The 13,009-nt window shown below is 36.8% G+C and overlaps 1 protein-coding gene across 6 annotated transcripts in view; it reads right to left on the bottom strand.

Moving 5' to 3' along the window:
• Positions 1-1,947: 1,947 nt before the first annotated feature.
• MAP7 (microtubule associated protein 7) overlaps positions 1,948-13,009 on the bottom strand; it is a 159,494-nt gene continuing 148,432 nt past the window's right edge. For all 6 annotated transcript variants that reach the window (XM_064486661.1, XM_010983671.3, XM_064486660.1 and 3 more), the window contains 2 exons: positions 10,400-10,623; positions 1,948-8,787 (listed from right to left, as the gene is read on the bottom strand). In XM_064486661.1, the coding sequence (XP_064342731.1) occupies positions 8,777-8,787; positions 10,400-10,623 (235 nt within the window). In that variant the 3' untranslated portion in view covers positions 1,948-8,776. The remainder of the gene's footprint in view (positions 8,788-10,399; positions 10,624-13,009) is intronic.

Raw genomic sequence — 13,009 nt, 5'->3', positions numbered from 1 at the left:
CGTTCCCTACTGATAATTTATATCCAGTAAGAATTGAATTATGCTGAAAACGTTTCCCCTGACTGGTGTCTTACGTGACAAAATGAGAATGAGAACACTAGAGTGGGTTTTCCAAATTAAGTTTCTTCATTCATTTAAGAACATGAGCTAAGCTCTTCTTAGAAGATTAAGATGTTATTTGTTTTATAAAAGTATGATTATAGGCCTTAGCACTACACCCTTTGTTCTGGTTTCCCTGGAAGCAGACCCTGTAGCAAGGATTTGAGTGCCCGTAGTCTACCTGGATGTGAAGGGAACTCCTGTAAGGGAATGTAGAAGTGAGACAAGGCAGAAAAGACAACCAAAAAACGGAGCATCATCCAGCCACTGCCACAACGGATGACAGGAGCTCAGTTCAGGGAGAAGGCACATGCCTTCTCCCAGATGTTTCCTCAGATACTTCATTGTGCATGGGTGGCCCTAGGGAATGGGCCACTGACAGTGGCTTCGAGAGCCATTTTATTTTCACCGATCTTACCTTGGCAATGTGATGTCAGTCATTGTTGGTGGTTCCCCACTTACCTTTTCCAACCCTCCCCCAATTAACTCCAAACATCCAAAAGTCTGGGACACTGACATTCCAGCCAGAGGTTCTCAGTCAGTTGGCAATGTAACAACAGCAGAGGGCAGGTGCAGCTCACAGCGAAGAGGCAAACTCCTGTCAACCATGCTGAAGGGGAAGGAGGACTCCAGACTGAGCAATAGAAGACACTCAGGGGTGCCCTTCCTGACCCTCAAATCCAACAAGGGCCAAATTCTAGCCTTCCTAGTCTGTCTCTTCTTTGAGCTCTTTTGGTAAGACAACACTATTTGGGGAGGAAAAGGAATCATTAGATACATTCTGAACATGATTTGCTTAACTGTCCTCTCAGCAACTGCTTTAGAAATTTCTCCGTGCTGCTCCAGCCTCCTAAAGCACCTCCTGAGGGTTGGCCCACATTGACAGTAACTTCTGGAGCAATATTTACTCTCCCCCAACTTTGTACCCAACAATATAACTCTAATTGTATCAAGTGGTGTCAAGAAGGGCCTCCAAATACATAAAAATGTGAAGTGATTCTTTTTGGAAGGAAAACATTTTGGGAGGGGCAGAGGGAGGAGGAGTGATTATGAAATTATATAGTAATATGGTAACTCAAAAATAATGAGAAACTCTAAACTTGTTAATACTGTTGTAGAGAAATGAGTTCACATCTGTTTAGCTTGCTTGGTATAACACCTAGAATGAGCACGTTAAAAAAAAAAACCTAATGTGTACACCAGAAAATAACACAATATTGTAAATCAACTATACTTCAATTTAAAAAAAGACTCAAGGCCACTATTAGAAAAACAAATAAGTCCCCACCTCCTGGGCAGTTTCCTGCTGCCTTGCTAGAGACTCTGGTTACCATAGGCATCTCAAACTGGAGACAAAGAACTTGTTAACATTGAACAGTTACTGGGTACTTTACTCTCATTTAATTCACCCCTGATAACTATTGAGACAACCCGCTGAGATGAGCATTATGGAAATCCAGACCAGGAGAATGCAGGAAAATTCCTGAGCCTCATGACTCACCAGTGGCAGACCTAGTATTCAAACCCATCTAAAGCTACCATTTCTTAACCACTCAGTGGCTTCCAATGTTATCCCCATGTTCTAACCCTCTCCCTTTAATCTTCAGCAAGGTGTTTGAGATCCAACAGTTTAAAAGTGATTGTCAATCCTAATATATTTTTAGTGTATATATTTTAAAAAATTTTATTAAAGTGTAGTTGATTTGCAATGTTAGTTTCAGGTGTACAGCAAAGAGATTCAGTTATACATATACATACATATATATTTTCTTTTCAGATTCTTTTCCAAGTGTATATTTTTAAACAGTGATTTAAAACTCTTTCTTTTGAACTTTATCAATCTTGGCACTAATTCCTAAAATTGCTTTATTTTTATTTTTAATTTTTTTATTGACATACAGTTGATGTATAATACTATACAAGTTTACAGATGTACAACATAGTGACTGACAATTTACAAAGGTTACACTCCATTTATAGTTATCACAAAATATTGGCTACATTCCCTGTGTTGGACAGTATATCCCTGCGGCTTATTTTATACCTAATAATTTGTACCTCTCAATCTCTCACCCCTATATATTGCGCCTCCTCACTTCTCTCTCCTCATTAGTAACTCCTAGTTTGTTCTGTGAGTCTGCTTTTTTGTTATGTTCACTAGTTTGTTGCAATGCAATCCCTTTAAAATTTTTTATTTAAGTGTAGTTGATTTGCAATGTTAGTTTCAGGTGTACAGCAAAGTGATTCAGTTATACATATACATACATATATATTTTCTTTTTTCAGATTCTTTTCCAAGTGCATATTGCATTGAATCTGTAGACTGCCTTGGGTAGAATGGTCATGGGGTAGTATGGTCATTTTAACAATATTCTTCCAATCCAAGAACATGGCTTATCTTTCCATCTGTTTGTGTTGTCTTCAGTTTCTTTCATCAGTGTCTGGCAGTTTTCTGATCATAGGTTTTTTTACCTCCTTAGGTAGGTTTATTCCTAGGTATTTTACTCTTTTTGATGTGATCGTAAATAGGACTGTTTCTTTAATTTCTTTTTCTGATGGTTCATTTTTAGTGTCTAGAAATACAACAGGTTTCTGAATATTAATTTTGTATCCTATAACTTTACCGAATTCATTGATGAGCTCTAGTAGATTTCTGGTGGCATCTTTAGGATTTTCTATGTATAGTATCATGTCACCTGCAAATAGTGACATTTTATTTCTTCCTTTCCAAGTTGGGTTTCTTTATAACTTTTTCTTTGATTGCTGCAGCTAGAACTTCAAAACTGTGTTGAATAAAAATGGTGAGAGTGGGCATCCTTGTCTTGTTCCTGATTTTAGAGGAAATGCTTTCAGCTTTTCACCACTGAGTATGATGTTAGCTGTGGGTTTGCATTATATGGCCTTTATTATGTTGAGGTATGATTCCTCTATTCCTACTTTCTGGAGAGTTTTTATCATAAATCGATGCTGAATTTTATCAAAAGCCTTTTCTGCATCTGTATATGATCATATGGCTTTTATTTTTCTATTTGATAACGTGGTATTGCACACTGATTGATTTGCGATAGTGAAAAATCCTCACGTCCCTCGGGTAAATCCCGCTTGATCATGGTGTATGATCCTTTTAATGTATTGCTGGATTCGGTTTGCTAGTATTTTATTGAGGATTTTTGCATCTATGTTCATCAGTGATATTAGCCTGTAATTTTCAATTTTTGTGATACCTTTGGTTTTGGTATCAGGGTGATGCTGGCCTCATAGAATGAGTCTGGAAGTGTTCCTTCCTCTGCAATTTTTTGGAATAGTTTCAGAAGGATAGATGTTATAAGCCTCTAAATGTTTGGTAGAAATAACCTGGGGAGCCATCTGGTCCTGGACTTTTGTTTGTTGGGAGTTTAAAAAATTACTGATTCAATTTCAGCCCTGTTAATCGGTCTGTTCATATTTTCTATTTCTTCCTGGTTCAGTCTTGGGAGATTGTACCTTCCTAAGAATTTGTTCATTTATTTCTATGTCCATTTTCTTTAGCATATAGTTGTTCAGAGTAGTCTCTTACAATTCTTTGTATTTCTGTGGTGTTGGTTTTAACTTCTTTTTCATTTCTGATTTTATTGATTTGGGCCCTCTCTCCTTTTTTCTTGGTGAGTCTGGCTAAAGGTTTGTCAATTTTATCTTTTCAAAGAAACAGCTTTCAGTTTCGTTGATCTTTTCCATTTTTTTTTAAAGTCTCTTTTATTTATCTGCTCTAATATTTATAATTTCTTTCCTTCTACTAAATTTGGGGTTTGTTCTTCCTCTAGTTTCTTTAGATGTAAGATTAGGTTTTTTATTTGCAATTTTTCTTGTTTTCTGAGGTAAGCTTGTATCACTATAAACTTCCATTAGAACTGCTTTTGCTCTGTCCCATAGGTGTTGGATTGTCATGTTTTCATTTTCATTTGTTTCTAGGCATTTTTTTAACTTCCTTGATTTCTTCGGTGACCCATTGGTTGTTTAGTAGCATATTGTTTAGCCTCCATGTGCGTGTGTGTGTTTTAACAGTTTTTTCTTGTAGTTTGTTTCTAGTCTTGTAGTGTTGTGGTTGTAAAGGATGCTTGTTATGTTTTTAATTTTCTTAAATTTATCAAGGCTTTTTTTGTGCCTAACATGTGATCTATCCTGGAGAATGTTTCATGTACACTTGAAAAGAGTGTGGATTCTGCTGCTTTTGGCTGGAATGCTCTATAAATATCAATTAATTCCATGTGGTCTAATTTGTCATTTAAGGCCCACGTTTCCTTATCGATTTTCAATCTGGATGATCTGTCCATTGATGTAAGTGGGGTGTCAAAGTCCTCTACTATTATTGTGTTACTGTTGACTTCTCCTTTTATATCCATTAATGTTTGCCTTATGTATTTAGCTGCTCCTTTGTTGGGTGCATGTATATTTACAATTGTTACATCTTTTTCTTGGATCGATCCCTTGACCATCATGTAGTGTCTTTTGTCTCTTGTAACAAACTTTTTTTTAAAAGTTCATTTTATCTGTTGTAAGTATTGCTACTCTGGCTTTATTTTGATTTCCATGTGCATGGAATACCTTTTTCCATCCCCAAATTTCAGTCTGTGTCTCTAGATCTGAAATGAGTCTCCTTACACAGCATACATATAAATGTTTTGGCATCCATTCAGTCAGTCTATGTTATTTGGTTGGAGCATTTAGTCCATTTACATTTAGGGTAATTATTGATATGTATGTTCTTACTGACATTTTGTTAATTGTTTTGGGTTCATTTTTGTAGGTCTTTTTTCCCCCTTCTTTTGCTCTCTTGTGATTTGATGACTATCTTTAGTATTATGTTTGAATTCCTTTCTCTTTTTAAAAAATATTATAGTTGATCGCAATGTCATTAGTCCCTTCTCTTTTTGTGTATCTCTTACAAATTTTTAGTTTGTGGTTACCATGAGGTTTATATATAGCAATTTCTCTCTATATATGTGATATTTTAGTTGTTGATTTCTTAAGTTGAATGCATTTTAACAATCCAGCATTTGTATTCTCCTCCCAAAATGATTGTCTTTGATGTCATATTTTATATCTAATTGTTTTGTGTATCCCTTACCTGCTTATTGTGGATATAGATGACTTTACTATTTTTGTCTTTTGACCTCCTTTCTAGCTTTGTGTGTAGATGATTTCCTACCTTTAGTGTATGTTTACCTCATTCATTTTGTAATTTTCTTACTTCTAGTCGCAGCCTTTTTCACCCAGAGAATTTCCTTTAACATATGTTATAAAGCTGGTTAGGTGGTGCTGAACTCTTAGGTTTTGCTTGTCTATAAAGCTTTTAATTTCTCCATCAGATCTGAATGGGAACCTTGCTGGGTAGAATATTCTTGGTTGTAGGTTTTTTTCATCATCTTAAATATATTGTGCCACTACCTTCTGGCCTACAGAGTTTCTGCTGAAAAATCAGCTGATAGCCTTATGGGACTTAACTTGTATGTTATTTGTTGCTCTTCCCTTGCTGCTTTTAATATTCTCTAATTTTTGTCATTTTCTAAAATTACTTTTGATCTTTAAAATAATAATCAAAACTACCAACATAAAGACCCAAGTAACAGCCACTAAGGAAAGGGTTGCAATCAAAAAAATTGTAACAAACTTAAAATTGCATCTCCGTTCACAGCTGGTCCTTTTCTCTTCCAACTCCTGGACTTTAGAAAGCCTTCCCCAAACCAATGAAGTGCAAAGGATGCGAGAAAATGACAACTTAGAGCATTTTTAAGCAGGCTTAGGTGTTCAACGATTAAAAACAGGAATAGGGGACTGTGAGGTTAGGAACATGTTTCTTAGAAAGTCATTAAAAAAAAATTGCTTTTCTAACCTAATCTAAGGTAGCCATTTCATCATGCCTTTTAATTTCTATGCACAGAACAAATGTAGGCCAACAGTTGAGTAATTTCCATTAGTTAAAAAAAAAAAAGAATGCAAAAGATGGGAGAATTTGTTGGTGCCTGTTTATTTTAATATGCAATAATTTACTTCAAAATGCTTTAGTATAAACTTTGATGTATTTGTATATGTATAGTTTAACTTTAATCTTACCCTGGGGGTAGGCCAGGCAGAATTTGAAGGACCCCAATCTGGTGGCTTTAAACATTATCACCGAAATCTATACCAGTGTTAATCAGCATAAGGGAATGTTAGTAATTTTTCATTAGTGAATGGCGCTTGAAAGGTAAGTGGTTGTCTAGAAACATTTTAAGGGGGAAAATGCACAAGATGAGTTATAACAACATGGCAGATGCTACAAGCTCATGACTTCTGTTAGTATTGCAGGTCTAGAACTCTGTGCCTGTGCCTTCCCCCAGCCCACCCATTTAAGACTGTGTTGCCTGATCCACTGGGTTACCTAATCCTGCCTTCAGAATATCACTGCTGTCCTGTCAGTCAAGGTATTTATGGGGTTATGATCAGAAAAGAACTTTCCCAAGCTTTCCAAGGGCCCTGCTTGTGAATACATACTTGTGCATGTGAGAGAACTCTTTCAGATTTGCTTTTATTATAATATGCCACCAGGTGGTGAGGTTATGTAGGAGGAAACATATAGCCTTACCTTCCAAGTAAAAGCTGGTGGTTATCTACCAAATGAACTTGTGATGGGTCACCACTAAACTGACCTAGAACAGACTGCAGTGGTATGGAAAAGGAAACTAAAAGCCCACTCACCCTCATTCCATGGAGAGGGTCATATTTGATCCCTGAGAATTTCCCTTAATGTAGTGCCTATTAAGCACCTCTTCTAGATCAGCAGGCGAATACTGATCTTCAAAGGCTAGACAGAAAGCAATCTAGCCACTGTAAAGGTCAAGGTCATCCTCTGCCAGTGTCACTAACAAAATATAGTTAACAATTTTCTACCACTTCTAATTAAAATTCGATTACTTAGAAGGCTTTCAGTTTTGCGTAATGAATGCTCAAGGTAAAAAAAAAAAAAATAAAAAAATAAAAAAAAAAGGAAAACCTAGCCAAAACAGAACTATTGCTCTCAATTTTAAATAAACCTATTCTGTATGCCTGTTCAGAGGAAGCTGACTAAGGTTAAATGAAGAATAAGTTGAAAAATTAAGAATCAACCTAAGTGAAGGTATGACAATAAAGAAACCTAAAAGAAAAACTATGTCAAACACATCTGATGTTTCACGCTAGGTCGATTTAAACAAAAAAACCCAATTTGGTTGAACATTTTTTTTTTTAATATGACTATGTGTACATGGACAACTCAGAATAGGGAAAAACCCAAAATTAATGTTTTAACAAATTACAGCTGTTACTAAAGACAATATGCTTGGATTTTAAGGAAACAGTCCAATAAATGAATAGCTTCTCATTCAATCTAGTAGGTTAATCAATCCCTCTTTTACTAAAACACACTCTAGTGGCAGAAATTTACCTTTTTTTTTTAACACTCCATAATAAAAATGTGTTCCCTCAATGTTCTCTCTCCTTCGAATGGTAAAATAAAATTGAATTTATATTATCAAATGAAAGTGCAGGTTTATACAGCTAAGCTCAGCAGCAAAAGTGAAGAATAAGAATGAAAGGTGAAAGCTCATGGATGCAACGCAGAACGAGGGCCTTCGGGAAGGTATCCTGTAGTGTCCTGGGTGCTAAACACAGTCAACATTCTGTCACTTTTTCATTGCTCTTAAACGAGCAAAACCAAATTCTTTTTTTATTTAAAGAAATACTAAATCTTAATCTCCCCCCCGTCCCCCATATAATTTGTGATCAGGTAAGGCAAAGATAAGTCCCACCATCACTGGGGACAGCAGCAATAAAAAGACTTCAGAAATAGCCCTGAATCATCAGCAACATTCTCTCATGGTGACACAGGAATGCATCCCATAAATCAAATTTTGCAGTGTTCTCACATTATTCTAATTTATTTTGATTAGTTTTAATCTGAAAAAACTTTATAAATACATTATTTAAGAGGACAGTGAATTATTTTCTTGCTCTGAAAAAATAACTTTTTTTTTCTTCACATTTTAAAACTGTTGAGTATGCGTTTGCAAAAAGAGATGCAAGAATAACAGGACGGCGGGGTCTGCAGAATGTCCATGTACAAGGTGCATTTACAAGAACCTGGTAACCTGCCTATAGTTTGCCTCTACAAACAGAGTGCTTTGTAGTAATATATAAACAAACAGGCTTAATTTAAACACCTCTCCTATTCACTCTACTTGTGGAACCAAGAGGTACTTATATTTCAAGTATTATACTGTAAAAGGTAAAAATTTTTGTGCCAATTTTACATGTTAGCTTTTAAAGACCAAAATACCTATGTGAAAAATCACGCCTACTCAGCCCATCTCTTTTTATAGTCAAATGCTCTCATCTTTTAGAGAATGCAGAAAAATATTGATTTCCTAAGAAGGAGCACACTGGAAAAAGCCATTTTAAAGTACTGAAGAACGAGGAGCATTTCTTTTTCTCTACTGGCAAAAATTATTAGAAAAGCTATCCAGTCTGTTGTCTTTCGCTGGTTTTAATAAAGTCTTTTCAAAATGATGATCAAGAAATCCTTAGAAAACTGGAGGAGGGGGATGCTCCTTTATAGCATGGAAGGAATTCCATTAATTGTAGAAATTCTTACCAAATTTCTGCTTTGGTTCTTCAGAAGAAATGTTCATATAACTTCTATATTAGGAGACAGAAAAAAGAAAAGATTAATATGACATTTAAAATCTCAAAAGAATACTATGGTAATGTCTTACATTCCTAAAGCCTTACCATGCTTCTATATAGACATTGTCTCATATAAGAATAGGCAGTTTTATTAGGATCCATGTTCTTATATTTAAGTGAATTCTACCACTAATAGGAAAAAGTCCTTTTCTTTAACTTAGGCTCTATATCGTTTACTTTTCTCAACTGAATAAGTCAACTGTGCTTTTCTCTGAGGTCAGGGCTTTTACGTTCATCTTGAATCCTCAGTACCTGACGCTTCGGGCTCCAAATGTATATTGGAGGTTAAGTAAATGTTTATTGATAAGTAGTCATGGCACCAAAAGAACCCTAACACCACATAATATCAGACACTGGACTTTGTTCCTAGAGAAGGTACGGAAGAGGGAAAACAGTGAGGATGAAATGACAGGTCAATCAAAAGGTGATTTAAAGCCTGGCAAACGCAACAGAAAGTCATCTGGATGTTCTTATGGTCTCTGTGAATCTGTGACGTGACAAAGTAGAAATGTTTCCACCAACACATGGGTAAGCAGAGTGTTCTCAAAGGCAGAAGAGTCAGAATGTCAGGCCTCATCGCTTCCTTCTACAATCTAGAAAAGTAGACCACTAAAGTGAAGTTACACTCCCAAGATCAGTATATTGAAGGGGAAAAAAAAAGACTAGCTTCATTTGGATAGACAGTTCAGTATTGGCTTTTTCAACCAGTTAAAGTGGTTAAAGAAAATATCTGTTACTTACTTTTTTTTTTTTTAACATTTTTTATTGATTTATAATCATTTTACAATGTCATGTCAAATATCCCACTTATTTTTGAGACTGATGGGATTGTGCTGTTGAGTTACTATGAGCACTGAGTTGGTCATTTTTTACGTTATTTCTTTGGGTCCTGTAAAGTTATTGTTCTTTTTGCACAAAGACTTCAGGTTAAGCATGAGTCCCAGAGACAGGGTATGACAGAACCACCTGCAGTTTCAGCAGTGATAGTTGCTCAACAGGGGATGGAAGACCCTTGGGTTCAGCATGCTCCTAGTTTGGAATGCCAGTCCCATTACCTAAACTGTCTCTATGTATCTTATTAAATTTAAAAAGGACAATAATATTTATCCAGGTTGGTAAACTCAAAAGAGAAAAATGATGGGAGAACACAATGGCAGTCTTTAGATATCCAAAGAGCTGAGAAAGATGAAATAAAAACCAAACCTTTTCTCCAGTGGGCAGAACGAGTTCAATGGCCCGTAGCTTATGGTGAGGCATCACAGGTCTGTCTTAACACTAAGTGTTAAGTGACACTGACAGCATGCGCTATGGGGCCATGCAGGGTACACTGCTCCACGAGGAGGCTCATGGATACGCAGTGGGTGCTGCAGACTGAGTTTCTACACCAAGTGGGAGAATGGGAGGGGTGATAGAAGTTGCCCAATCCAACTGAAAATTCAATTTCTGTGACCCATGCACAGTCCTTCCATGTGGTTTGTTTGGTCCCTTGAAGAAGGTTCATTCCCTTCTGGGGGTCACATACGTCTTTCTGGTGATCACTGAAGGGAGTCTGAGGCAAGCTTACCTGCTGTCTGCTGTGTCTGAACACCATCTACCTGAGGCAGTGGCCCAAGTGTCCCTTCATCGTCAAAGGCCAAGATTGGATTCAAAGGAAGATCCGCAGTCTCACTGGTGGTGACATCTAATCTGGATGGTTTAGAGCCAATGGGCAAATTTATAATTTCTTCAAAATTTTCATTCTGAACTGATACTCCATTTTCATTTGGTTGTTTCTCCAAATTGGGAGTACTAGGGAATTTGAAAAATCAAAATTAAAAGAATTTAGTATTAAAACTGGAAAACGCATTTTCAGGACAACCAAAAATTTTCATAATAAATAATTTTATGATCTTACAATCAAAATGTTAGAATGACTGACCTCATCATTACTAACAGTAATGGTGAATTCTGACATAGTTGGATTTTAAATTCTTATTTAAAAAAATCTTTTTAAAATTGTTCTTATCGATTAGAACAGATTATCACCATGAATAGTTCTACATACATTTAACAAATTTCTACTGCAGGGATTTTACATTCCTTTGTCTGATTAAGAGTAGCCCTTATTAGGACTTTACTTCAAAGATGAGAGGATTATAATTTGGGGGTGAGGGGAGTTATTTGCACAAGCTGCACAACTACTGGGAGACAGTCTAGACTGAATATATGATCTCTTGATCTCTGGCCCTATGTTTTTCTCACAATGCTATTTTGTATACTCCCTGGCTATTCAAATTTCAGCCCTTCCTGGATATCTCTTGCTTCCTAAAACATGTGCATAATTTTATAGGCAAATTTTTCAAGACCAACCTTTTCATCTTTGCCTCTGACCCCACCTTGATCCTTATTAATTCATGCTTTAATATCTTTGGATTTTTGATACATTTTAACTGGCCACCAAATCCTTAATTGTCTACCTGTAATTTCTCTTAGGGTTATTCACTCCCCTTGCACACTTCGTAAGCCAATAGGCAGCCCTTTGTATGTTCATTGGCACACTTTACAGTGTAGCAAAAACAATGCCTGTGCATCAGATGAATGCTAGATTAATTTTATTGTTCATCTTAACTGGCTGCAGCAGTAAACTTACTTGCAAGCTTCATAATTTGTTCAGTGCTCAATTTATGTATAAAAAAATGACTATTTGACATTCTAAGCTTAAAAATCTTCAAATGGAAAATAAGAGTAAAAATATGAAGCAGAAATTGTAAAGGTTTTAACTCCTAACACATACTGATCATAAACTGAATGTCTAGCTCTAGATAGAGATCTGTGGAAAGAGATCAGAAAATCAGGTCTCTAATGCCAGTAATGCCCACTGCCTGAACTTTAGCAAGTTAGTTACTCCTTCCCCAAATGGTAGAAATGAAGATAATACACATCCAATCTTTCCATTGCCTTTTTTTTTTTTTGAGGAATCTTTGCTATTGAGGAAATAGTACTTTCCTCAGTCAGTGAGAAATATTGCTTTTGTGGAACATATTCTAAAGCATTTCTGATTTGGATATTTTGATATATTTCTGTTAAACTTTCTCTTCTAGAAAAAAAAAAAATCAAGATGCCTGTCCTAGGCACTACAGGGTACATTGAAAATATTATCTGTAAAAGTGCTGTGGGAAAAACAAAAATATTATACACATTCAGACTGTGATGGTGCTTTTCCACTATTTCAGCAAGGAGGGGGTCGGAGGCTTGGCATCACGGTGGTCTACATGAGTGCGCGCATGCGCGCGCGCGCACACACACACACACACACACACACACACACACACACACACACCCTATCACCTGCCGTCCTAGGTGCCTGGGCTGCCACACCCATCCTCCTGTTCTTTTCCAACACCAATGGGCTTTCTGTAACCAGGGAAGAGTTTTGGTTCTCCTCCCAAAGAGATTTTTAAGTAGAAGTTTGGGCGAAAGAAAAAGAAGAGGAATGAATCTTCAAAACCCTGGTGCCTTGACCATCTCAACTCCCGTCACCTTCCAGGCCTGCGTGTGCTGACAAGCTGTGTGGCAATGCCAACCCCAGACTTGAGTCAAAAGCTGACCTCATTTTCCCCTCCCACTCCTACCCAACCACCCCACCCATTCTTATAGCAATGACAGGAATAATTGTGCTATATGTTTTTGAAGCCCAATTATTAAATGTTCAGAGGACACTGATCAGCAGAAACTACAAAACAGACTGAAGTCACTGGGGTTAGGGTTTATGGATCTGTGTGCCCTCTCAAGATACGAGCACCAGCTTCTGAATTCCCTTTGTCTACACTCTGGAGGTTGAAGCTGGATGCAAGACTCTTGAAGACCACGTACTCGGCTGGTCCAAAGCCTAGCCAGGGAAGGGGGCTGGACCATGGTGGAAATCTGATAGTCTATACATCTTATGGTAGCCAAGACCTTATTTTCAAATTTTTCTTATCATGTTATAGTGAGCAACTTTGAAAGTGATACATCGCTTTCTGTCTGAATGATAGGGGCTTGGGAATGTTACTTTTCCTTTAGACAAACCTAAAAACGATAAACTCCTAAGATTTGGAGGAAAACCACTAGGGCAAAACCTGAAATTACTACAAATCCCTTGTGTAAGAGAGAAGGAACATTCCATTGAAAAGACAGTTCCCTAGGGCTAAGAACA

This window comes from Camelus dromedarius, chromosome 6, assembly GCF_036321535.1.
Source record: "Camelus dromedarius isolate mCamDro1 chromosome 6, mCamDro1.pat, whole genome shotgun sequence".
NCBI lineage: Eukaryota > Metazoa > Chordata > Mammalia > Artiodactyla > Camelidae > Camelus > Camelus dromedarius.
This window is presented reverse-complemented; position numbering and strand designations above follow the sequence as displayed.